The following is a 27,735-nucleotide window of genomic DNA, read 5'->3' as shown; positions in this document are numbered from 1 at the left end:
GCTGATATACTTAAGTGATTCTTTGTGAATACTTAACACTCACTACAATATACACCATGTACACAGCAGTTATGTGCTTTGTGGAGTAAGTACTGTTTGTAGTTATGGAGGAGTTTGCTGTATTGTAAGCAATGCATACTATATATTGTGATATTACTGCCCTACACTACCACCTAATACAGTACGTACCCTCTCGAACATTCTGTGTATTCATTCTGGCCATATTGTTTATTTATTTTTAGTGGGGGGTTTTTTCTCTCTGTCTGTCTCTCCAAAAAAATGATGTTTTAGCAAATTCAACATAAAGAACCATATGGCGGAACCAGGGGAGGAAGGAGGGCAGAACGAGGCAGAAACAGCCCTGCTGGTTAGTCAGTCGGGGACCAATCAGAAGGCTGGCATTTATGTATCCTTATGAATAAAACATGTTCTAATAACTACTGCGTAAATAATAAATGTTCTTCAGACAAGCATTTGTCACAATGTTATTTGTGATGCTATACGGTATGCACAGAGATATTGTCGCATTCTTTAAATTACTTTGGTAGGGGGTGTGTGTGTTATAAGTCAATAGTCTGGATTGGAAACAATTGTTTTTATATATATACTTTTTCTAATTTCCACACTTTCCAGACCTATACTGATAAATCTAATTCCATTCCATTCCATTTTTGCAAAACACATTTTTGGAACAAAATGCCTCAAATCATCCAATTGCCATCTAAGGCGTAAGAAGAAATGGCACCCTTTTCACATTGGCCTATTATAGCGCCACCAGGAGGCCACAACCTGACCTGGTGGAGACCTGTGCCCCGAGGGGCACTTTATTTTAGGGATGCCCCGAATCAGAAATTATTTTTGTACCATTGCTGTCATAACCTTTGTTGCCACCATGCTTGAACCTGCGTTTTGTTCACGTCATCACAACAAACCGGTAGGTTAAGGTAACACGGGTTCTTTGACTATTCGGTGTCGGCTCTAAAATCAACCAAACTGAATACCGAATTTGCATTTCTTGCCACTAGTCGTCCAAATAGTTTCAGTGGCCGAATATTTGGTTCATCCCAATTTATTATCATCATTTATCACACCTCTATTAACCCATTAAGGCCTGACGTCGAAATTTAAAAAATATATATTTTTAAAATGTTTCTATATCAGTGGTTCTCAATATTTCATGTCAAGGACCCCAAAAATTATATGTAATATGCCGCCGACCCCCATCTGAAAATATGTTGTTCCAGGAACACCCAACAGAAGCAAAGTTTTGAGTTAAAAACTGAAACTCTGAAAGAATATATATTCAAAGATTTGAGGCATATTTTCACGATTTTTCAAAAATAGCAGACCTACAAAGCTCGTAGCGCGCCACTCGGTGGCGCGCTACGAGCTTGTAGATCTGATATTTTTCAAAAGCTAAAGAATAACATAATCCTTTTAAAACACCAAAAGGGGTTCCCGCCCAAAAATGGGTTAATAACGGGATAGGAATTTGCATCCAAGGATGAAAAATAACGAGGGATCATTTGGCTGACATAAGAGTGTTATCCTACCCTCCAGTGTGGATAGAGACGGAGTTATCGACTCGGCTGGCGAAGGTTCCTCTGAGGTAGTGGGCGTCGACATCGTTGGGGACTGGCTACTGCTGGTTTTTGGCTCATTACAGAAGGCGTCTGATTGGCTGCTACTGGAGCTGGGGACGGGCTTCGGGGCACAGTCCTCATCCGGCTGTTTCGTCTGAACATCTAGGTGAAAAGAAGTGAAATCACAATTATTAAGTGGTTAATTGAACCAATAGATTTAGTCCATATAATAAAGAAATTCGTCGGTTATTGGTCCTAATGTTTTTGCCAGCCCTAGTGTGTGGTTACGTAGTTGATGTTAAGTCAGATTTAATTCTGTTAGATTCATTAATAATTGAACACACGAACACACACACACACACACACACACACACACACACACACACACACACACACACACACACACCCCCCCCCACACCATGGATATTAACACACATTGTTCCCCTGTGCACAGCGCAGATAACACATGTACTCCAGGTAAGAACAAAAAACTGATCTGAAGCTGCACTTTCCTCAGTCCTGCAGCCCCACAATGGAGAGATCTCATCTGTCAATAACCTCTCTACAATGCCATATGCCAGTCTAGACTTAAAACCAACACTTATGTTATTCAATATATTACTTTAGCACAAAATATAGGCTTTTCTAAACCAAGCCCTCATTCAAAAGTTATGTAGGCTAAGGCTGTCATTGTATTTTCTGTGAATTAAGTCACAGTTTAACCCAGTGATCCTCAGCCATTTTAATTTCAAGGACCCCCAAATTAAATTTATATGAATTAGCCTGTTTTAATTGATGGCCTTCATGCCCTGGAACTCGGCCTTTGTGCCCTCAAAAAGTTGACCACACTAAAGGCCAAGTGTCCTTTCCCCTAAAAAGATGAAATTCCAGGCCTGATTGACACTGGAGTTTTGAGGTTATGGACCAGAGCTACATCCCTACCCGCTTTCTCTGCACCATTTAAGGCTGTTTCCAAATGTTAAAATGTAAAAGACCAATATTATTAAAAACAAGATGTTAAGACAGCTAAAACAAATAGAATAAAGTTTACCTTCAGAAAAAGCGTTGTTTATGGCTTCTGAATGTAGGTCTTTTAACATGTAATGTCTATAGAGTGACGTCACGTCAACACCACTAGGTCTGGAAAGGGGGCGCGGAATGGCTGTGAGACAGGCCTAGTATGCGGCAAATACGCAGAGAAAATTATTATGAGAGTTGGCTCTGCACTTTTTGTTGCCCCCCCTCGGTGTGTTGCCCTACTCGCAGTGCGTATTGCGTGTATACGTAGCACTGGCACTGATCATAAGCTACATATTTACTGTTTAGCTTTTTTGTTAGATTGACTTATTGATCGTGAAGGGATCATGGTTCTCAGGAAAATCAATTATCATTTGATATGGATCGTGAAGGATTGTGGGTCTCAGGAAAATCAATTATCATTTAATATGGTTAACAGGAATGAATTAAAAAAAAAAAAAAGTTAACAGAAATATAAAGACGTACCTGTAAAACATTTTGAGCAGAGATTCATGGTTTTGCTCGACCTGAGGACAGATAAAGAACATGCGTTAATCATATATGGCAGTAGTCTGCTGCAGGAAGCCGTAAGCAGGGGAGTAGCTTTTATAATGTTCTTTCTGAAAACTGTATAAAAGTGTGTCCGAGAAAACACTTAACCCATTTTGGACTGAGGTCGATTAAAAAAAAAGGCTTCTAAATCCTAACATTTTTCTGAAAAACCTGTGTTTCTATGTCAGTGGTGCTCAAACATATTCATGTCAAGGACCCCAAATATATATGACATTGGCCGCCGACCCCCCATCTGAAAAAATGTTGTTCCAGGGACCCTCCCAGTAGCAAAGATTTGAGTTAAAAACTTGCTCTGCATGTAACAATATATATTCAAAGATTTCAGGCACATTTTCACGACTTTTCAAAAATAGCAGACCTACAAGCTCGTAGCGCGCCACTCGGTGGCGCGCTATGAGCTTGTAGATCTGCTATTTTTCAATAGCTAAATTATAACAATGTTTAAAACACCAAAAAGGGGTTCCCGCCTAAAATGGGTTAAGTACACTTAAGTCCGAGTTATACCAATGGCTGGTATAATGCATTTTATTATAAGGTTAAAAGCATGGCAAAAAATAAAAATAAAACAGCATATGCAATCAATAACTATGGGATCCACCCAGCTCATCTAAACTAAAAAGGGTGAAGTTAAAATTACGCGACACAACATTTTTAAGAGAATGCTTTGGTAAAAAGGAAGTTTTCTTTTTACTCCATTTTTAAAAGCATCAGTGGGAGCCTGCTTTCTGACCGCACCGCAAAAGCACATGGAGGCGTGGCCCTTGCACCTAAAACACACCACCACGGACATCTTGAGTGACAGGCCTGACAACTGTTAACCCATTTTGGCCTGACGTCGAAATTTAAAAAAAAGTCTTCTAAATGGTGATAATTTTCTGAAAAACCTCATGTTTCTGTATCAGTGGTGCTCAATATTTCATGTCAAGGACCCCAAACATGATGTGTAATTGGCCACCGACCCCCATCTGAAATTATGTTGTTCCAGTAACCCCTCAGAAGCAAAGATTTGAGTTAAAAACGTTCACTCTGAAAGAATATACATTCAAAGATTTGAGCCACATTTTTCAATAGCTAAAGCATAACATAATGCCAACACCAACAGGGGTTCCCGTCCAAAATGGGTTAAGAGGCAGGCAGGCAGATCGATGATTATATTTATACATGCATTACATAAACACTGCTGGCCGTTTTTAACATGTATTATAGTTATTTTAGATCGATCCATTCATATTTTTTGCTAAGAGGTTGTTAAACCCAAGAAATCACTTTGGTGTTTCCTTTGCTGTCCCAACTTCCATTCATACGAGGAAATCGCGTTAAAATGCGACCTATAAATGGTTGCATGGTGTTAGCATTATGTTATGCTTTAGCTATTGAAAAATAGCAGATCTACAAGCTCATAGCGCGCCACCGAGTGGCGCGCTACGAGCTTGTAGGTCTGCTATTTTTGAAAAATAGAGGAACGACTGACATAGAAACATAGCTTTTTCAGAAAACTGTCAGGATTTAGAAGACATTTTTAGAATCTGATCTCAGGTCAAAATGGGTTAGAAATGGCAGCAGGCCGGCTATGTACTATAAATATAATCATCGCCTGGCGCGATCTGCCTGCCTCTAACAGCGAACGAGAGAAAAAGGCCTGTGGTGCCTCTCAGGTGCAAGAGGAGGGAATTCCCTGAGACTGGGAGCATCTAACCCCAACCTCCTCCCAGTCTCAGGGCAGAAACTGAGAGGCCACTGAGCTACCAAAGACTCTACAAATGGGACCCAATGCCTCTCTGCTTGGCCCTCGGCATCAAGGGTTAGATTGGGTTAACCCATTTTGTGCGGGAACCCCTTTTGGTGTTAGCATTATGTTATGCTTTAGCTATTGAAAAATAGCAGATCTACAAGCTCATAGCGCGCCACCGAGTGGCGTGCTACGAGCTTGTAGGTCTGCTATTTTTGAAAAATCGAAGAACGACTGACATGGAAACATAGCTTTTTCAGAAAACTGTCAGGATGTAGAAGACATTTTTAGAATCTGATCTCAGGTCAAAATGGGTTAAGTGCCTGCAACATACTAGCGTCATGTCCAGGGAGTGTACTGTACACCAAGCTGCCTCGCGCTAAAGGGAACAGGAGAGAGGCTCCTGCCCTGCTATGGGCCTCAGGGCTCGGCAAGGCTTACTTACTGTCCGAGGACCCCCCCAGAGGTCCTTGAGAGGGGGTTCCAGGGGATGATCCCCAGCTAAATTGGTTTAACCCATTTTGGACTGAGGTCGATTAAAAAAAAGGCTTCTAAATCCTAACATTTTTCTGAAAAACCCATGGTTCTGTCAGTGGTGCTCAACCTTTTTCATGTCAAGGACCCCCAGAATGATCTCTATTGGGCCACGGACCCCCCCCATCTCAAAATATGTAGTTCCAGGGACCTCCCAGAAGCAAATATTTTAGTTAAAAATGTTCGCTCTGAAATATATATTCAAAGATCTGTGCCACATTTTCACGATTTTTCAAAAATAGCAGATCTACAAGCTCATAGCGTGCCACTCGGTGGTGGCGCGCTATGAGCTTGTAGATCTGCTATTTTTCAATAGCTAAATTATAACATAATGGGGTTAATCAAAAGGGGTTAACCAATTTAACCCCGTTTTATACTCTTGGCTATTATACTCTATTTGAAAGGAGGGAATAAAATAGATCTACATAAGCTCACGAGTTGCAATGCAACTTCTTGTGAGCTTGTAGATCCACAGTTTTTTCAAAATTGTGAAAAGTCTCACAAATGTTTCAAGAAAGGGGGGGGGGGGGGGTCCACAGCTTATTATTAGGTATCAACGTGTGGGTCAAGGGACAATGTTTAATTACCACCGAGTTTTACAACAGCAGTTCATTCAACATCATTTTAGAGGCATCTTCTTGGGTAAAAAAAATACTATTTCACACAGACAGTCTTTAACCCATTTAGACCTGCGCTATGAGCTTGTAGATCTGCTATTTTTCAATAGCTAAATTATAACATGTTTAAAACACCAAAAGGGGTTCCCACCCAAAATGGGTTAAATAACGATTCACAAATACATTACATATTTTTTTCTCCCAATTATAAAAATTGGCAGGGGTTATCTTTCCGCGGTGCAACTCTCTAGATAGATAGCAGACTCTTTTGGGCACAGCGGGCATGACCGCCGTGACGGTCACTGCTATCAGTCACATCTTATTTATTTTGGGCACTCAGCTGCACACCCTTGTCCCCGTTTCTAAATGCAGGGTCTGCTCTGCCTGCGACAGTCAGAAACCCTCTGGTCTGTCCGTCCGTCACCCTGGATGCACCAGGGAAAGGAGAGGTACTCAGCTTTTATTTTTACTAAAGTAAAAGTAGCAAATACCACCGTGTAGAAAATACACACTGTTAAAAGTAAAACTCCTGCATTAAACATTTTACTTGAGTAAAAGTGCAAATGGCATCAAAATGTTACTAAAGTAATAACAACATGAAGTCAAAGTTTTTGAATAGCCCAAGTAAGTATTACAAGTAAGCATAAAATACTTAGTGGTTAAGTGGTTAACGCAGGTCTCGTTACGACATGTCTTGTGCAATCATTTGTGCAATCATTTATTTATTTTATTTGGGATGTAGTGGAGTAGATGTATATTCAAGTAAAACACTTTTATTCATTACTCAAGTAAACTCAAGTAAAAACATTTACTCAAGTACAGTACTTGAGTAAAAAAAATACTTTAGTTACTTTCCACCACTGCAAGCGGGTGGGTGTTAACCCATTTTGGGCGGGAACCCCTTTTGGTGTTTTAAACATTGTTATAATTTAGTTATTGAAAAATAGCAGATCTACAAGCTCATAGCGCGCCACCGAGTGGCGCGCTACGAGCTTGTAGGTCTGCTATTTTTGAAAAATCGTGAAAATATTTATTTCAGAAAACTGGAGGATTTAGAAGATTTTATTTTTTATTTTGAGGTCAGGCCTGAATGGGTTAAGTCAACCACCAGTACACAAACGATTTCCTGTCATCTTCCTCTTGATAACAGGTAATCAAAATCATAGGCTAATTAAAGAGACGGAGTGAGAAAAGTCGACACAGCCGTCAGAATAAATGTGAGAGTGAAATGTCACTGTGACACACTAGACAGATAAAGACAGACAGACACAAATAAAAAGATATTTAGTGGATTGTGTGCTTGTTACTGTGACCTGGTGGGTCTGAGCAGTTTCCTAGGCAATCAGTCAGCACACTTAGGCCTCACTCAGACCTTTACTGCATTGCTGTATGCTTGTTGGATGAATGTGTCATGGCCGCCCCAATGCATTTCCAATGGAAGTCACATGCTTTGTAGTCCACATTTTGGACTACAAGCTGTTGTATGGCTTTCGGCTGTGTTTCGACTGCGCCCCTCCACCTCATACAACACAAATGTTGTGTCAAACCATGTGACTCCCATTGGAAATGCATTGGGGCGGCCATGACACTACACAACATTCATCCAACAAGCATACAGCAATGCAGTAAAGGTCTGAGTGAGGCCTAAATGTGAGAGTGAAATGTCACTGTGACACACTAGACAGACACAAATAAAAAGACATTTAGTGGATTGTGTGCTTGTTACTGTGACCTGGTGGGTCTGAGCAGTTTCCTAGGCAATCAGTCAGCGCACATAGTCAGCCTACCGCTGCTGTGTTAAGCCATTTAGACCCGAGTTAAAAACATTCACTTTGGGCCTGTCATGTCATGTCACTCCCCCATCTCTCTCCCCCATTTCCTGTCAGCCTACTGTCTGTCCCTCCATAAAAAATATAAAATAAAGGCGAAAGGCGAAAAAAAACATAAAAAATAGCAGACCTACAAGCTCGTAGCGCGCCACTCGGTGGCGCGCTATGAGCTTGTAGATCTGCTATTTTTCCAATAGCTAAATTATAACGTTAATGTTTAAAACACCAAAAGGGGTTCCCGCCCAGAATGGGCTAATGACAGCTTCTGATTGTCAAAGACTGGCATCCTGCGCCCCCGGCGACACAGTTTGACTGACAGGAAAGGGAGAGATGACAGTTTGAAGGATGGAATATCATTATCACGGCTGTCGGGCAGAAACCTTGTATAATTCTACATGTCAAGTTTATATGTTTGTTTTTGTAAATTCATAGCCTAGTTATTACATTGATCAGCCAGGGAAATAATTAAAAGTGTTAACCCATTTAGGCCCGACTTCAAAATAAAAAAAAATGTCTTCTAAATTCTGACAGTTTTCTGAAATACCTATGTTTTCTGTAATAGTGGTGCTCAATATTGCATGTCAAGGACCCCACAAATGATATGTAATTGGCCTCCGACCCCATCTGAAAATATGTTGTTCCAGGGACCCTCCCAGAAGCAAAGATTTGAGTTAAAAAAATTATATATATATATATATATATATATATTCCAAATTTGTGCCACATTTTCATGATTTTTCAAAAATAGCAGACCTACAAGCTCGTAGCGTGCCACTCGGTGGCGTGCTATGAGCTTGTAGATCTGCTATGTTTCAATAGCTAAATTATAACATAATGTTTAAAACACCAAAAGGGGTTCCCGCCCAAAATGGGTTAAGCCTGTGACTTAACAGGTAATCGCTTTACATTTTGTGAAAAGTGCCACTTTTGTACATACGATATGCCTAGAAGCCAGGGTATTACGTTGTTATACTCCTGACCTACCTGTAAGAGGTAAAATAACCTCGATAATGTAGTGAGAGTGTTACTTGGAACAGGCACTTATCTGGCAGATATGCTGTCCATCTAATTTAAGAGCGTGATATTGAATCATTTGCTTACTCACTAGCACATCCATCTGTCCGACCGTCATACCAGGAGGAAAAGTAGAGCTTCACTGTCTCAGTCAAGGGACACAAGTGACAAGAAACCTGGTCGTTAGTTAGGACAGCGGTCTCCAACCTTTTCTGCTTATTATATTTCCCACTGAAAATATCTTAAAGGACGACTTAAACCATTTCCACCTGTCTTCATAGTACAATTAGCCCTAATTAATGCTCATTATAATATAGTACCAGTTTGTCTACTCTGTGTCTCAGAGGAGGGCTGTGGGCAGTTCACAAATCCACCTACCAGTGACATCATCGGTAGGCGGGTATGGTAATTTCTTTCAAACAAGATTTCAAACTTTTTTATTTTGTATTCATGCAAGAACAACGGCTTCTATTATAGCATGCTAACTTTCCAGGAATAGAAAGCCTGCGGTTTCTAATAAGTAATTTAGCTTGGATTCCCCATCAATGATGTCACTGGTAGGCAGGTTTGTGAACTGTCCACAGATCTTCCTCTGAGACACAGATGGTGAATTCCCACAGGTTGAAAATCACTGTTGGTAAATCTTGGAATGAATACCCATAATATTACACGTTGCTTGGTTTTTTCTCCTTGTATTTTTAGCAGGGATGTTGTACAAGAGAGCATCCTTACTTACAGCAATGACATGTGGGAGCAGTTTAAAGTGAACAGAAGGTTACACACATTTGTACTGGTGCTCCTGGGAACTGGCCCAGGCCAGTATACACCCACAATACAGTCAGCCAGCTGAGAGCACAGGAGGAGCACTAGTGCACTGCCAGCCACCTCCAGTTGTGAGCTCACAACAGGTCACAATGTCATGTGTTGCGTTATTTTAAATAAACAATTTATATACATAATATATATATATTCCTTTTTGGTATATGGGTAGGCATTAGACATGAATCAAAGGGATGCACCGAAAGGGAAATTCGAATATAGGAAACAGTTGGCCGAAAACCGAATATGATTAATATTATATATCTTTTTCCTACCATTAATGTCATGGCCGTACCTTAAAGCTACCTGATTTATGGCAAAATAAATGGTTATGGCAAAACTTAACTTAAATAATAATCACTATTATGGGTCCATAAAACATTGATTCAGCTCTTTTGAATGCATTAATTGCATACACTATTCGGTGACATATTTTCTGCCTATTCAGGCCGAAACCGAACAGGCCGAAAATGCATTTTCAGCCATTTTCTGCCGAATATTTTCTGCGGCCGAATATTCGGTGCATCACTAGACATGATATTTCCCAGAATTCCCACCCAGCTAAGAAATATGCCGGCTGGTATTCTGGTTCTCCATAAAAAAGGGAAAAGGGAATGCACAGGATTTGCTAGTCTTCAGTTCATGTAGCCCTCAGGAGTGGTTAGAAACAAATGGAACACACAACAAAGTGCACCGCAGATAAACAGCCACTCAGAACCCTCGTAACACAGCCAATACAAACAACACACACACGCCTGCAAGGACAATGCTTCTAACCTTCATTTCAGGCTAGTGAGAACATTGAGCGTAGTTCTTCTACGGAATACAAACTGGTAGTTTTATTGACCAACATTTCTCTCAGATGGGGGTGCCTTGGCACAAAACAAATAAGCAATCTTTATTAGAAGAGCATTTGATATTGAACATGTGTCTCGTCCACTAACACGAGCAGGTAAGACCGAGACCTTAATCATCCTGGCTTCATTAAAGTTCAATTTAAAATCCAAACTGAGCTTTGTTGCTCTCCAAATTGTATAACATCCATTTCACCAAGAAACTGGTGTGCTGCGAGAGGGTCATTAAGACTCCCAGAGACTCATTTCTGATGCCAAGTTGAGAGAATAAAGGCGACAAGTAGGGGGGGAAATAAATAAAAGGCAAACAAGCTTCTTTGTCCTTTCATTTTAACTTTTCCACTCCCCTTCCTTCCCCTTGGCTCCCCATGCTTCGGATCACTCGGAGCCAATCAAGCCTGCCGCTCTCAAGGGAGAAATAACTAAAGTGGGGAAGCAGGGATTAATTTGACATCTCCTGCTAAATGTCAAACGCAATTAACCCATTTTGGGTGGGAACCCCTTTTGGTGTTTTAAAGCATTATGTTATACTTTAGCTATTGAAAAATAGCAGATCTACAAGCTCATAGCTGCTATTTTTGAAAAATCGTCAAAATGTGGCGCAAATCTTTGAATATATATTATTACAGAGTGAACATTTTAACTCAAATCTTTGCTTCTGGGGAGGTCCCTGGAACATATTTTCAGATGGGGGGCGGAGGCATATTACATATAATTTTTGGGGTCCTTGACATGAAATATTGAGCACCACTGATACAGAAACATAAGGTTTTTCAGGATTTTGAAGACACTTTTTTAAATTTCGACGTCAGGCCTAAATGAGTTAAGGCTTCTGAGCCCCATCCTGAGTCACCAATCAAAAGCACACAGGGTGGACCAGTGTGCGTCTGCTTCACAGATATTTAGAGACCGCGAAAAAGATTGAAGGAGCGAGGTGGCAATAGAGGGATGCTGTTAAAGGATGGTATCAAAGCTAACAAGTAGAGTATTATAGCACAGAATGCATTTGTATGTCAAGAAGAGGATTTGTTTTACCTTTTGGTGTGAGCTGCAGCTTAAGTTTGATCATCTTATTGATGTAAGTCAATGGTTCTCAAATGTCAAGGACCCCCGAATTAATATGCATTTGCCGAACCCACATCTATTTTGTGGGTTCGGCCATTTTCAATTAGCCGATGTATTTAGAGTGGTTCCACTTGTTTTGATGCTATATTAACACATTTTGATGGGGACCACCTGGTACCCCCACTTTGAGAACCACTGATTATGTAAGGAGCGTCGCATCTATTTGAGAGGAGCCTATAGCCTTTGGGCTCATTATCATAACAAGTAGTGTTGATCCAGCCTTAAGGATCGGGAGGCCCCGTTCATGACGTCATAATTTTAATTATTAAATAATTATTAAAAAAAAACTAAAAAATCTAAAAAACTTTTTTTTGTGTGTGTATTATCGGACTTCAAAGCATGAACAGCATACAGCACAGCCAAGTAGAAAAATACACAAAAGCATCTTGATTAAACAATTTTACTTGAAATTACTGTAAGGTATAACTGGGAGGCAGCATATGCTATACACAATGATGCAATCGCAACTCTCAGCGCTGCTAGTGCAGTGAGTGCACACACTGGGAAGTGGGAACTATTACAAACACAGGTCAACGTGACATGACACTGTGACAGTGATTATTAGCTGCTACCAACTAGTGGTAAGTGGACGTACAGGATGAGGCCGAATAATTGACAAGGCTGTTTGGAACTAAGGCTGCGATGCAATGCAATATTACTACTACTTTCTTTTTTACAAAAAAAAAAAGTATATTATTTTGTTTTATTATTTTTTTGAGGCCCCTGGAGGCCCGTTTCAATTGAAAAGATTGAAACATATATAAAAGGCCGCCACTGTGTTGATCTTCTATTTCCATTAAGTAGAGTATAGTATACTTCATGAAAGATCAACCGTTACTCACTGATTTTAATACACACTTGTCGGACACCCGACATATTTGTGCATATGTTTTATTGTGTCACATTAAATATCGGCATGAGAAATGCATCAGGTGAACACCTGACCTAGCTAAAGAAGGCACCCATCATTAATCTCACTACAAGTCTGTTAATAATTGTACATCTATGTTTATGGAGCCTGTGTACGGGCAAAGTGTAGAAAATCAAATTATTTAGCCACCACACTGTTGGCATTCTTATAACTACAATTTTAGACTAGGCCTTTAACTGTTCGAAACTGTTATTCCCTTTTATGGCCAGTTCAAAATAGTGGATAACTGATACCGATTTAGTCGGGGACGCCCTGGAACCCTTCCCAAGGACCCCTAAGGGTCCCCTGACCCCACTTATGGGATTTGTCTTTCACCACCACATAGACATATCCAGGTTTTTACTTTAGTAAAATGCCATTGTTTATGAGGGGGAAAACTGTCGTCCTGGCAGCGACCACTCCCAACTGAGCAGAAATGATTCAACCCAGAATAAAAGTGATCACTCAGTCACTTTGAACCTTGTGGTGCCACTGCCATTTGCCTTAATAACCCCCCCCATGGACCAAACAAGCAATGCCAGAAAAATGGGGCTCACTTTCCTTCAATGGTTCTCATTTAGAATCTGCGCTGAACATTTTGTTGAGCATTTTTCAACATGTATAATTGTGATATTGAGAAATGTGACCCTGACACTCATTGCATCCCTTACTGACCAAAGTGAGGTTTTGTTTGGGCAGTTACCTGTACTAGAGCAGTGGTTCTCAAAGTCGTGTCTGGGGAGCACCAGGGGTCCTTGAGGGGGTTCCAAGGGGACCCCAACAAAACAGCATCAAAATCGATCGACAAGTGAGCTGCTATTTACAATAAAAATATATTTCAATGTTTGAAAGATTGTGAATGTTTTTGAAACAATTTAACACAAATTGTGTATGGGGGTCCCTAGCACAAAATGTTTTCAGATGGGTGTCCATGGACGAAAAAATATATATATTCATTTGGGGGTCCTTGAAAAGTTTGAGAACCACTTTTTTAGACTTAAGAGCAATGTTAGACAAGACTGATGTTGTAAAAACAAACTGGCTTCTGATAAAAACAGTTCTAGTTCAGGTATTTAGAGCCAGCAGTTAACATTCTTTATCAAACATTTCCCTCCCCTCTTTCATTATTCGTTAACGGCTTAAGTCTCTTACAGCAGCAGTTCTCATACTTTTCCATTCCAAGGATGCCAATACCTCCAAAAGTGTACAAACTGCAATCTGTGTAACAACATGTAATGTGTACACTTTCAGAATTACATACCTGGAAGGGTCCATTTGGTAATTTTGCTATCAACATTTTAACTTGGACCCTCTGGAACCCCCTCAAGGACCCCTGGGGGTCCCCGGACCCTACTTTGGGAACCACAGTCTGACGCCATGTCCAGACGAGGACGTATTCTGCGTTACCCGGGCAAGTATTTAGCCGATCTTGCCCTTTCTGCCACACGGAGACGGCGTTTTGCGGGACTTAACCGGCTAATTTTGAAACCACCTCCAAGAGTGGGAAAGTTTGGAGACGCGACTTTGTCGTCTCCATGTGTACAGCAAATGCCGTCTCTTTCCTGAGCCGGTGATGTCATAGTGCCCTCGCCCCCTCCAAACTAACCAGTGTTAATGGTTTATTTCACCATAACCACTTACAGAAGTATCACAGCTATTTTATATTTGCTCATAATGTCTAAAAATCTCTTCTCCGAAAATAGCCGGTCTGCAGCCCATGCATGAGCTTGTAGAAAGAAAAGAAAACGGATGATTTGCATTATTGTTACTATAATGGTGTAGTGTAGAATAGATTATAGGCAAGGCTATATCTAAGATAGGCTGCACAGGCAGGTCCCTCTGCGAGGTGCACAGCTGCGAGGTGCACAGAACAGCAGCATGGACTCACCTCGTCAAAGTGCTTCGTCTTCTTGGGTGGAAATTAAACATTCTGAAGGTGCTATCCATGCTTCAACTTGCTCTCTAAATTATATTCTTTGCAAGCATGCAGCCAAAATGTCACGGCGGGAAAAGCCTTTGTGTAACTTCAAACCGGCTTTGCATTGAGACCCCAGGTAGGATAAACCCATCGTTTACTGTCCATATCCCTCGGTAAACGGCCTGTATAGCCTGTGTGCAATTTCTCTGTGCAAATTCAGCAGTGTTGCGCCCCGAATATAATCTCCAAAGTCAAACTCATAAATTCACAATGCATCATGCCGCCCCTCGTTGTGAGCTTTAAGATCTGCAACCTATGAATCTCATGCTTATGTATACTTTGTAGCCTATACTTCTTGCAGAAGAGGGTAGTTTAACCGTTTCCGTCCATCCGACGTGTCAGCACGTCCTAGGGGTCCCAATCGACGCGTCCTAAAGACGTGTGAGGACGTCCTAGCGCATCTTCAATGATACGGGGCGAGATAAGAATATTCTGAATTTTTCTTTCTATTTTTATTTGTCAGTCCGGTCCAAATCCGTTCCTCAGTTTGTTTTTGTACGATCGCACCACCCGCCATCTTGCTACACCACAAGCCGGCTCCATAAAACCACATACCATGAGGCTGTGTCTTCCGTTCACTTGCATTGGACTCAATTTCCCAGAAGCCCTAGCAGCCCAGCATAAGTTTCGATTTCCGGTTTTGAGATCAGCACACAAAGCTAACTCCCTCTGCTGCGCGGCAGAGGCGAACTTTTTTATTATTATTAATGCGATGCGATTTAGACACATAAAACAAATAGCAGGGATGTCGTATTACGCAGCATCGGAACACTGGAGTAAACAATTCTCGGCCGTCAAACTGTTAATACGAGAATATTAGCAGGCCTATGTAAAATCATTAAAATTGTAATGAGTAACGAAAAGAAAGAAAAACATCAGCTACAGTTGATTATGCATCCACATGCATTTGACCTACTAACACTTTTTCTTTTTTTTGGGGGGGTGGCCATTTACAGGCCCGGCATGTGTACTACAGCTTTCTCTGGAATCCGGAGCGGTTTACCGGTCTCGTGTATACGGCCTGCATAATTAACATAACCACAATGTGGACGCTAGAAACTTTAATACCGTTTACAAACTTGCGCGGCTAACATCCCGAGTCGTCTGTACAGGGCATTAGTTCGGCTTAGAGATTCCTTTCATGGTGACTGGCCACTGGCAGGCACTTCACATTCAACACGTGCCACTGTTGTCTGCCTCAAACCCATAGAATGTCCGCTCACCTGCAACACTCGGAGCAGCGAGAGTAAAGAACATTATCTTTTACAAATCCCCAAAGATTTTGATGGCATCGTGACTACGAGTACGAGCTGTGCGGCCTCTCTCCTTTTTCAGACAAATCCCCATAGGGAAATTTCTTTTTGCACAGTACAAGCTGCAAATGCGTCCATCTTATCCTGATCTCCCATTTGAAATGGACTTCATTTTCAAACTCAACTGGCAAATCTTGGGTATATTCCAACTTGGGATTGGGAATTGAAGAGTCCATTTCACGCTGCATCAATCACATTTACACTTGACACAGTTGGTTCTGGCAAATATAACACCGTGTGAGATGCCAATCACTTTTGGTGCCGTTGCTAGCAGTGGCTACTGGCTAGTGTGTGACACTACTACTGAGCGATAGGACTTTAAAGGTATATTCAGTGATTTCGCTTCATTCAAATATCACTTATTTTTTCTTTTTATTTGGATAATCCTCCCTACTATAGAGTGTGCTGACCATATAAGGAGTTCCTCCCTGTCCCCAGTGAGCCCCTGGGGTCAAAAAACCCTAGTTTCAGTTTTGGTGGCGGGTGGCAAAGCCTTCATCCAATCAGGATGAGAGGGGCCTTCCTCCAATCATGTGTGGGGGCGGGCCTTGGTGCACATGCTGTTGCACTTCCCCCCACTGTAGAGCGTGTGCATGTGCACATTTTGTTACCGGGGCGGACTGGGTGGTTTTCCAAATCACCCAAATCACTGAATGCTCCTTTAAATCTATATCCCAGTGCGGTGGACCCGGTTATTTCAAACCTTTGCCTCGATCATGAATAACAAATCTGAGACAATAGCAGATCTACAAGCTCGACATGTTGCATTGCAACTTGTTGTGAGCTTGTAGATTCAGTAATTCAGTATGCCACCACTAGGCCAGTCAATCTAAGCAAAAGAAAAAGGGGGCGAACGAAAATAAATTTAGTTTTTTGTATGATCCTTAGGGTCATCCAAATAACATTAAACTTTGATTATTAACTAATGTCTATAGAGCACCGAAGTCTGACGTCAATATCGGGGGCAAATCCATGGGTTCATGTACTTTCTATTTGCATTGTAATCCCCATAGGGGGAAGTTAGATCGCCTCACATAAGATGAATAAACATGTCATCCCGGCCGTTTCACTCATATGGATATGAAGAATCAACTGACTGAGAGAAAACGCTATTGTTACTGCTACTGCATTTTTACACCTCCCTGACAATAACGCTGAGACAGCTCGTTTATTTTTGGACCACAATGCTTATATGAAAAGATTTTAAGATGACCCCATGTTATTCTCCATAGAGAAATTACTTCCGTGAATCAGGCAGAACCAGGGGATGAGCGAGTGACGTCAGGACTTCGGCGCTCTATTACAACTGCTGTTCTAAATTATTTAGACCCGTTATTGACCTTATACGAACCTTGAAAGAAACGCACCTTAGTTACGTCACCATCAACCGCCAATAAGGGACCACAAGAATGTCTTAGACAGACAGATATACATAGCCGATCACCAAACGTACCTTAGTTACGTCATCATGAATGGTGGTTCCATATTGGCCAGTGGACAACACCGACATACATACATACACATACTCAGTCGATCGTAGTACTTGCAAGCTTCTTACCCCGACATACACATTACATACCCATTCATCACCCAACATACCTTAGTTATGAATGGTGGTCCCTTATTGGCAGGTGGACAACTAACACCAACAACATACATACCCAGCGGCCAATCGCAGTACTTGCGTGCTCTGCTTGCGCATTATTCATGATTTTGACCCCATTGCCAGAATAAGTTTTGCATGAAAAACACTCCTTATATAGGTTTTCTTTGGTACCCCAACGTTCAACCCCTGACTTTACCATGATCCATAATTTAGTCCATTTTTGAGTGGTGCAAACCACTCCAACAACCAGCTTTGTCTGTATGTTTGTGTACCTGTGTACGTGTCCGTGCACAGGTGAGCATGGTTACTATGGTCACTGACATTACGTCAGACCACAGCTGATCAGGCTATATAAGACCTTGCACCACTCAGTTCACACGGGTGTGATTTTTAATATGTTATTTGGATGACCCTAAGGATCATAAAAAACCTTGAACGATTACTATTGCAATATATTTTGGGTCAAATCTTAGATTGACTGGCCTACACTGTCAAGTATAAAGGGTTATGTTTCTGTCAGGTCAGGTCGGTTATTGTGGGCCAGCAATGTTCGGAATTCGCCAATCAGGATGGAATGTAAATATTCTAACAGATCCACTCACATGACTAGGAGTAATGTTTGCAAAAATATGCCTCCTATAAAAGGCTGATGATTTGAAAAATGCAAAACAAAGTACTTAACATTCTCTATAACAAAGCTATATTTCAAACATAAATGTTAAATCACTTATCATTTCTTTGTTTGTTTACACTTTAGTGCATTGCATTGAAACTTGTGCAGAATTTGCAACAAAAAAAAACATTCTACCTAAATAGATTCTCATAAAAGTGAAGTGAAGTCAGGGGCGCTTTTATCATCACAGCATGATACATCATGATGGTACATCATCATGGCCTAAAATAGACATTATGTCTATTTGCTCAGACACTATCAGGGCCAAATTAGCCATTGGACCAGTGGGGCCGTGGCCCAGGGACCCATGGCTCTCAGGGGCCCTTCAAGGAAACTGGATCGCGCAGAACTGGGTTTGAGGCCATGAAATTGGCCATTAATTTAGTTAAATTTAGGTAAAAAAAGATGATAAAAACACGAAAAAACACAAAAATGTTGCGTGCTCACGCGCTATGGGGGCCCCAAAAACATTACCGGCCCAGGGGCCCTCGTGGGGGTTAATGCGTCCCTGGACACTATGACGTACAATTCCATTCATTGTCAATGAGAATGTAATGTTTGTGTAGGACAACGTTCACGCCAAAAGCTGTATAAACTGACAAGGGTCAAGTAAGTTAAGTGGGTCAAGTAACTTAGTACAAGGCATTATACAGGAAATAGCTTTACACACAGCTAGATATTACTGGCCGGTAATGTTTGGCTGTAAACAAACCCTAGTTGCCATATGAGACATAATAAATACAGAAATCTGTCTTGCTTAATATCCTCTCAAAGTGCCAAGTGACACGGCCATACTGTAGCAGCCAATATGACTCAGTAATTGCTTGATCTTGCCAGAGGGCTGTAGACACCCTCACTTCCCCATGTGTTTTTCAGATCATTGTACAAACAAGGGGCTGGGCCTCTTGAGAGCTTTATCTCTTCTGTATTAAGGCAGGGTCGGCGAAGCAGGGTCCTCTCTCTACAAGTCTATCCAACCACACAGCAAGCTTGCTGCTTGACAGCCTGGTAAAGTGGTTCTCAAACTTTTTGAGAGCCCCATAATAACTCTGAAAGCATACAAAATATGGTAGGATGTATTTTATCGAGTCTGAAGTAAAAGGTCAGACTCGACAAAATAAATTTATGATAGTCTTGATCCAAGCCAGGCAATACAAATGGAACCAAACCCAGAGGGTCCCTCCCTGTACCCCAGTTCAAGGACCACTGGCCTAATACCTGCTAATTAAAATATGACAACAGCTCCCCCCTCCCCCAGGCTTCAGAGTACAGTAGTAAAGAATGACTTGGCTAACTAGCTAGCTACTAGCCAGCCAGCTAGCAGCTAACAGTACAAAACAATGAGTGGGGGAGTTACAACCAGAAAAGCGGCTCATCTTGATCTGCTAGCGTTGGTGGCTAGCGACTAAAAGCTAGCCGGGACAACCCCACAAACAAAAGCGACACAGCGGGTTATTATTGTTGTTCTTACCCCCAGAACCCACAGGCACAGCGTGGGGGGATGCCGTTACCGGGAGGCTTGCTGCGTTCGCTGCCCGTGTCCCCCATGTCGCTCTTCGGTCTCCGCGTAGCAGGTGAATCCGGGGACGGAGTTGGGGCCTCGTTCGGTATTTTTTTGTTTAAGGTTTCCTCGGGTCGTTTTAAACGAACAACGGAAGGCACTTTCCGACGACGGTCGAATGTCTCTTTTAAGAGGGTCCGCGGAGAACTGACGCCTCGCCGACACGTGCGGCCCCGGAGACAATGGCACTTTACAGCCGGTATGAATTGATAGAAATGATGACAGCTGGATAAACTAAACGACAGACAACATCCATCCATCCATCCACCACCAGGGCCGGTCAGCTGGAGTGAGGAAGGAACCAACCACTGCCGAACGGGGGGGTGGTGAGAGGGGAATCCTGCAAGTCAAAAGTTAAATTCACGTTTCCGTCGCTATGTTGGAAAATTACCTGTAATTATGCATAATATTTTTGACACTAAATCCCAACATCTTTTAATTACCGATATCTTACAGGGGCTTGCCGCTTTAAATTCGTTGGCGTTCGTGTTGGGAAAGGAATGTTTGCAGCAGCAGCTCCCCTGCCCCCTGGTTAACATGGTATGATCCATTCAATACTATCTTCCTGCAAACAAACAGAAAGCCCCACACTAGAGAGCAGTAACAGTGGCCCTCAAACTTTTTCATTGTCAAGGTCCCCCAACTTGTATTGTATTTGGCCGCGGACCCCCTTTAGAAAATGTTCTGTGCCGGGGACCCCCATACAAGATTTGTGTTGTTAAAATGTTTTAAAAAAAATAAAAAAATAAATGTATTAATAGCAGGTCACAACACGTCAATAGTCCGGCACCCTATAGTCCGACATGCCATGGTAATAACAGTCCGACATGCCAATAGTCCCACATGCTAACAGTCAGACGTTACTGACACACACAAACACACCCACATGGGGCACAGGCGTTTGTCTGACATACTAAGACTCCGACAGCCAATAGTCCGACAACCAATAGTTCGGCACCCCAATAGTCTGACATTCCAATGTACTAACAGTCTGACAGCCAATATTCCGCCACTAGGGACATGTGGCCACCTGCATAACTGGCCACCTGGACGACTGGGCACCTGTCCTGGACGAATGGCCACCTGGACGAGTGGGCACCTGGACTACTGGATACCTGGACGAGTGGGCACCTGGACGAGTGGGTACTCGGACAACTGGCCACCTGTATGAGTGGGCACTTGGACAACTGGCCACCTGAATGAGTGGGTACTCGGACAACTGGCCACCTGAATGAGTGGGTACTCGGACAACTGGCCACCTGGATGGCGTGGCGTGGCCATCCACCTGGATGGCGTGGCGTGGCCATCCACCTGGATGGCGTGGTGCTAGAGTGATTCTAGTTTGTATTATGGAGTAGGTGGGTTGATATCTAGCTCAGTGTGGGGAAGTTTCATCCTTGAGCTAATATAACACACCTTATAGTGTATCTGAAAATCATTTTATTTGGCCAACCAGACATACAAGAAATCTTGTATGTCACTATCACTATTGATGACCCAGATACAAAGTTGTGTGCATTTAAAGTTTTGAAATAATGCAAAGAAGATGAATGTGCACTGTATCTGTTGGTTTATAGGCCTATATAATATATTTACCAATTATATGGTTTCCCCCTCACTTCTCTTAAAACAGCTATGTAGGATCTATTGCTTAATTATTGTTGGTCAATAAATTGCTTAATTATTGTTGGTCTCTAAAACAGTCAGGCACATTCATGAAAAAAAGTGCCCCTCGGGGCACAGGTCTCCACCAGGGCAGGTCAGGTTGTGGCCTCCTGGTGGCGCTATAATAGGCCAATGTGAAAAGGGTGCCATTTCTTCATACGCCTTTGATGGCAATTGGATGATTTGAGGCATTTTGCATTTTGTTCCAAAAATGTGTTTTGCAAAAATCAACATGTTGGTGGCGCTATAACAGGCCAATGTGAAAAGGGTTGGATATATTCCTCAGCCTAGTAAGAAAATGTGAGAAAGATTTCACGTGAATTGCACCCTGCGTTCATGATTTGTGGCTTTTGTTCAAAATGGGGCAATCTTGCAAACTTTGAAAGCCAATTCTAGCCAATTAGGATGGAATATGAAATATCGGACAGATCCGACTTGAGCACATGACCATAGAGATACTTTGTAACGATTTGTGAGATTTTTGGACAGAATCTGGAGGAGTAATATCAAAAAATGTGTTTTACAAAAGTCGGCCTCCTGGTGGCGCTATAAAAGGCAGATGCGGAAAATGCAGGTCAAAGGTTTGTCCTTGGCCTCTAGGGAGCATGCAATGTTTCACGCAGATCGGTGCAGTTTTAGGTACAAAATGTGAAAAGCTGCCTCATGGTGGCGCTATAACAGGCCGTTCTGGAAAATGCGGGGCAGAGGTTCATCGTTGGCATCCAGGGAGTGTGTGTGCAAAGTTTGGCATCGACCGGGTTAACGGTGCCGGAGATTAGCTGGTAACAGACGGACAGAAGGACACACACACACGGACACACACACACACGGACGGAGTGCAAAACATACTCTCTCCCCATGCCTTCGGCCTGGTGGAGACAATAACAAGATAAGTAGCAGGTAGGTAGTATAGAATTCATGATTCCTCAAGGGGAAATTAGATAGGGACTTGGACAGGGATAAAGGGATCCCTTCCATGCGTTTCGCCTGCAGATATTGTTTTGTAGGAAATCATCCATAGATATTCACACTTCACAGTGTCAGGCAGGGACAGTGGCAAGAGTTTTAAAGCACACTCCCTTATTTTGGATCATCATGTGCAAAAAAATAATAATACGATATTAATAGTAATAATAAAATCATATTGGAATTCTTTTATCATTTTTTTTAATAGGGTTTTAAAAAGACCACTTATTTGACAAGTATGAGTCCTACGGGTATCATTTCACCCGGTGCCAATGCCCAAGCTGTAATCTTGGGTGCTACTCTCCATCTGCTAATCTGGGGAGAGTCCCGAACTGAGCTCATGCAATGCATGAGGAGTGAGCTTCTTATCACCTGACAGGGGGGAGTTTCCCCGGTAGGCCTAGGACGTAGCGCGTGGAAGGAACATATTATTCCAACCAGTTCCTTTCCCCTCCATCAGGCGCGACCAGGGGGAGGCAGTATAGAGACCAGGATTACTGCATGTTTTTTGTGAGGGTACCTACCCTAGGGGACACAGGGAGAACATGTGAGGGTACCTACCCTAGGGGACACGGGGAGAACATGCAAACTCCACACATCCCAGATGTAACAAAGTGTTTTATAAGAGGAATAAAGAAAAGTATACATTGACATAGGATACTGTAAGAAAACGTTTTGTTTTTTTAGAGTAAAGTTTTTATACTGTAAAGTTAATTGATAACTGCAAGTTAAAGTTAATTGATAACTTTAACTTACTCCACCAAGATACCCATGTACCTGTCTAAATACTTCCTTAATGTTAACGAAGTCCACACCCACAACACCAGAGGGAGTGCAACAAACCATGTACAACCCAGATTCGGCACAAACAAGGGACTAAACTGGCCCCCGTAAAAATCTGAATCCCCCCCCCCCCCCTTTTTCCCCTCACTGTATATGTCTCTTTTCCCTTTTTACCTCTATGATGAATTCCTGTTCTGTTCTTTGACTATATAGAAGTGTCTATTTGTACGTCTCTAAATGTTTTGATGAATTGAACATGGTGGACCCTCTTGTAAACAAGTGTAATGCTTAATTGGGTCGTCCACTCACAGTTAACAGTCTTTGTATTGAGTTTGTGCTTGAAATGTACTGTAATTCTGCAAACTGTTAAAAATATTTCAATCAATCAATAAAAAATGATGTAGGCCTATCAGGCTCTGACAATAACCTATTGTTTTTCCAGGACATTAGTATGGACAAGTATGAAAATGTTGAGTTTATCATAAAATATACAATCAAGTCCTTGTACCAAGACAAAAAATCAGACAAGATTTCAACAGTGGACACTGCCCCATTTACCATATTATGTGGTTATAATTAAGATATAAAATTAGATTCCACCTGTTTGTAACAGCAGTTAAATAGCTTGATTTTAAATGACAGTTGACTGAGCACACGAACAGACGGACACACGGACACACGGACACACAGAGGGACGGACAGTGTACAAAACATACTCGACCATGTCTTCGGCCTGGTGGAGACCATTGGAAACCAAATGGAAAATCTCAATACACCATTAGACACCTTTTTTTTTAAAGCATCTATCTAGAAATACATGGTACAATTTGAAACTATTCTACCAAATTATGCTGGAATTAGACACACTAGCCTATAAATATGTCAAACATTGGCCAAATTGTCAAATATTACCTGTTGTGAGGCGTTATGAGCATGTACAGTACTGTAGATTAGCTACTAACTGTAGATCGGCTGGCTACTAATACTTATCTGTGGAACCAAGTCAAACAAAAATGTATAACCGCAATACAATTACAAGTGCTTGTCAGGGTGGGGTTCCCCAGTTCAAATATGATTATTTTAGGGGGTCGCGGCCTGAAAGGTTTGAGAACCACAGATAGGTATATTTGTTTATGTATTTGAAAAGGATCCCCATTAGCTGATGCCATGGCAGTCAGCTCGTCTTCCAGGGTCCACACAAAACATATTACAAAACACATTAAAAAAGAAAATACTACAACATGTATTGCATTCAATAATTACATCAATATCAATATATAAAACACAATTCAATAACATACATCAAATCTCAATTATAAAACAGATTAAAATATAAACGATGGTACAGAATAACTGTAAATGTTTTGCCTAAAGTTGTTCTTTCAGCTATGGTCATCTATATTCAAAATAACTTTACCCTTTTCTTAAAGGCCGATTTATTTTTTGTAGGTATAGATGACCAGAAGCACCATAATGATAGCACCCTTAACACCATTAACTTGGTGGAGTATTTGTCTGATATATCTTGTAAAATGAGATGGGGACATTCAAAGTGCAGTTATCAAGTCTGGCTTTATTTGAGACTTTTTACATTTGATAAAAGAACAAAGGGAAGGACCCCTTATTCCCTCTATCTGGATGAAACCACTGTGACATATCAGTGAACAAGCTCCTTTGCCAAAATAAGTACACGCTTGTCAGTACCTATTTTGGGCTTGTGGAGCTCATGGATGCTGATGCTAATGGGATAACGGGTGCCATAATTGGCTTTGTAGACCAGAACAGCCTGCCTGTTAAAAACATGGTGGGCATTTCTGCAGCGGGTGGGGGGAAACACCATCCAGTGTTCACTTTAACCCATTTCGGTCTGACGTAAAATAAATGTATTTTTAAAAACGTTTCTATATCAGTGGTTCTCAATATTTCATGTCAAGGACCCCAAAAACTATATGTAATATGCCGCCGACCCCCATCTGAAAATATGTTGTTCCAGGGGACCTCTCCAGAAGCAAAGATTTGAGTTAAAACTGAATCTCTGAAAGAATATTATATTCAAAGATTTGAGGCACATTTTCACGGTTTTTCAAAAATAGCAGACCTACAAGTTCATAGCGCGGCACTCGGTGCCGCGCTATGAGCTTGTATTTTTCAATAGCCAAAGTATAACATAATGCTTTAAAACACCAAAAGGGGTTCCCGCCCAGAATGGATTAAACGAAACAGACTCACAGCGTATTCCCTTATGTGCCACTCGCTCAACATTGTTGCAAATCAGGCCAGTTAGTAGCTTCTCCACCGCAATCCTTGAATATAATCAACAACTGGTCCATCCAATCAGCCATGCAACAGTCAGTGTGACTACAGGAAAATCTATAAGGCTATAAATAGCGAGGGGGCTGTCCGAGTGTCCGTTGAAATTGATAATGCCCAATCTAGTCTAGTAGCCAGAGCCCATAGAGCCCCATTGTGAACCCGGACATGTTGAGTACACCAAGGTTTTATGTTAGAAATGTTTAGTATGGGTCCCCAACATGTAGAAACTGCCGGATGCTAACTTGCATATGTTGAGCAATTTTCATAATTGGCATAATATGTGACCATACCAATTACAACCTATAGGGGCATTGGGCATGGCCGTTTTAAGCCCAATGAGTGTTTTTTTTCAAAACTAATGTTTGGAATGGATTCAGCATCATGAAAACCCGCTAGTTTGACACATCACATGCTACATAAAGCATGATGAAATTTTGAATATTTTGCCTTCTATAGGTTGTTAATGGTATGGTCACATATTATGCCAATTATGAAAATTGCTCAACATATGCAAGTTGGCATCCGGCAGTTTCTACATGCTGGGGACCCATACTAAACATTTCTAACATAAAACCTTGGTGTACTCAACATGTCCGGGTTCACTTTTTGGCTACTAGGCTATAAGCTCTATCCACTGGTTATGGAAGACTGCATTGATAGAGTTGTTGAACAAGAGGATGCTCTCGGATTTCACTTACCATGTCTTCAAGAACAGAACACTGCTATTCTGCCAGGACAAGATGTATTTTACAGTACAAGTGAGAAACCAGTACAAGTGAGAAAAACGGGGTGAGGACGGAGCCTCGGCCTCGGTTTTGTTGCACTAAGCAGTTTCTAGACAGTGGTTGAGCTGAAAATTGTCAAACCAATCTGGCTACACTGATCATATGAGGCAACTGTGGGGTTGGCAGTGACAAGGACCACACCACTGCCAATCCAGCCCGAAACGTATTGCCATAAAAAACATTAAACATATATGGCTTTCTCAACCTGTGACTATATGTAGACTAAAGTAGAACAACTTTGGAACATTTGGAACAGTATAGCAACATCGAGGCCAATGAGTGAATGAACCCCAACCATGTATAAAAGCCAAAGGCAGACTTGAATGAATAGAGGGTATATGCACATGCATAAAGTGAATGGCAAAATCGAGTGGCAAAATGAGTGACAAAGTGAGTTTAATGTCGTTTATCGTCGTTTAATGCAATCAAATTAAAGTCAAGGCCAGAAAGTCGTTTTTTGCCACTCAGTAGACGATGATGATGTCACGCGCATACACTCTATAGACACCTAATGTCACTTCACGAGTGTTACATGCAGCATCCCTCCATGGGATCTAGCATTAAATCCGCAAACAACATTATTTCAGCCAATCTGTATGGTAGAGTATATCATACTTCTTCCATTGAGACACTGCTGTGGTTGGATAGGACACCTACTTACTAGTTGACAAGAAGTATTGCATCTCCCCAGCCCAAACCAAGCTTTCGGTCTTAGCACAGCAGTCAAAATGTCGGTGCTTAATAGACGGGAACCCCTTTTGGTGTTTTAACTAAGCATTATGTTATACTTTAGCTATTGAAAAATAGCAGATCTACAAGCTCATAGCGCGCCACCGAGTGGCACGCTACAAGCTTGTAGGTCTGCTATTTTTGAAAAATCGTAAAAATGCGGCACAAATCTTTGAATATTATATTCTTTCAGAGCGAACGTTTTTTTTATTTCGACGGCGGGCCTAAATGGGTTAAGTTGCGTGGGAGACCCGTGTTCATCTACCCGGATAGTAAACTGATCCTGCGAGTTGACTCTTGGCCCCGCCCCCACACATACAGGATATGGAATGTTACCCCCAGAATATGGATGCTGGGGTTCAAGTGGTTAAAGGACCACTTCACCACTTTTCAACATCTCTTCATATAATTGGTCCTCACTAATGTTCATGATAAAACACCACCATTTTTTTCCTACTCAGTCTGTGTCTCATAGGAGGGCTTTGGGCAGTCCGGACACCCGTCCACCAGTGACATCATCATTAGGCCGATTTATTTTTAAACAAGATTTGTTTTAAAATATATTTAGATTTGTATTATCGTGAGAACGATGGCTTCAACTTTTGCATTGCAAAGAAAGCCTGCCGTTTCTATTAGCTTGGATTCACCATCGATGATGTCACTGGTGGACGGGTTTCTGAACTGCCCACAGCCTTCCTATGAGACACAGACTGAGTAGGAAAAAATGGTGGTATTTTATCATGAACATTAGTTAGGACC

At 41.7% G+C, this 27,735-nt stretch overlaps 1 protein-coding gene across 1 annotated transcript in view; it reads right to left on the bottom strand.

Annotated features, from left to right (window-relative positions):
- LOC306920182 (AN1-type zinc finger protein 3-like) overlaps nt 1–20,035 on the bottom strand; it is a 46,733-nt gene extending 26,698 nt beyond the window's left edge. Inside the window, exons 1-3 of the mRNA XM_079496850.1 lie at nt 19,646–20,035; nt 3,087–3,127; nt 1,554–1,745 (exon numbers count right to left, since the gene is read on the bottom strand). Of these exons, the coding sequence (XP_079352976.1) occupies nt 1,554–1,745; nt 3,087–3,127; nt 19,646–19,995 (583 nt within the window). The 5' untranslated portion in view covers nt 19,996–20,035. The remainder of the gene's footprint in view (nt 1–1,553; nt 1,746–3,086; nt 3,128–19,645) is intronic.
- Nucleotides 20,036–27,735: the final 7,700 nt, after the last annotated feature.

The sequence above is a fragment of the Electrona antarctica genome (genome assembly GCF_951216825.1).
Source record: "Electrona antarctica genome assembly, chromosome: 3".
NCBI lineage: Eukaryota > Metazoa > Chordata > Actinopteri > Myctophiformes > Myctophidae > Electrona > Electrona antarctica.
The sequence above is the reverse complement of the archived record's forward strand: the minus strand, read 5'-3'. Positions and strand labels throughout refer to the sequence as shown.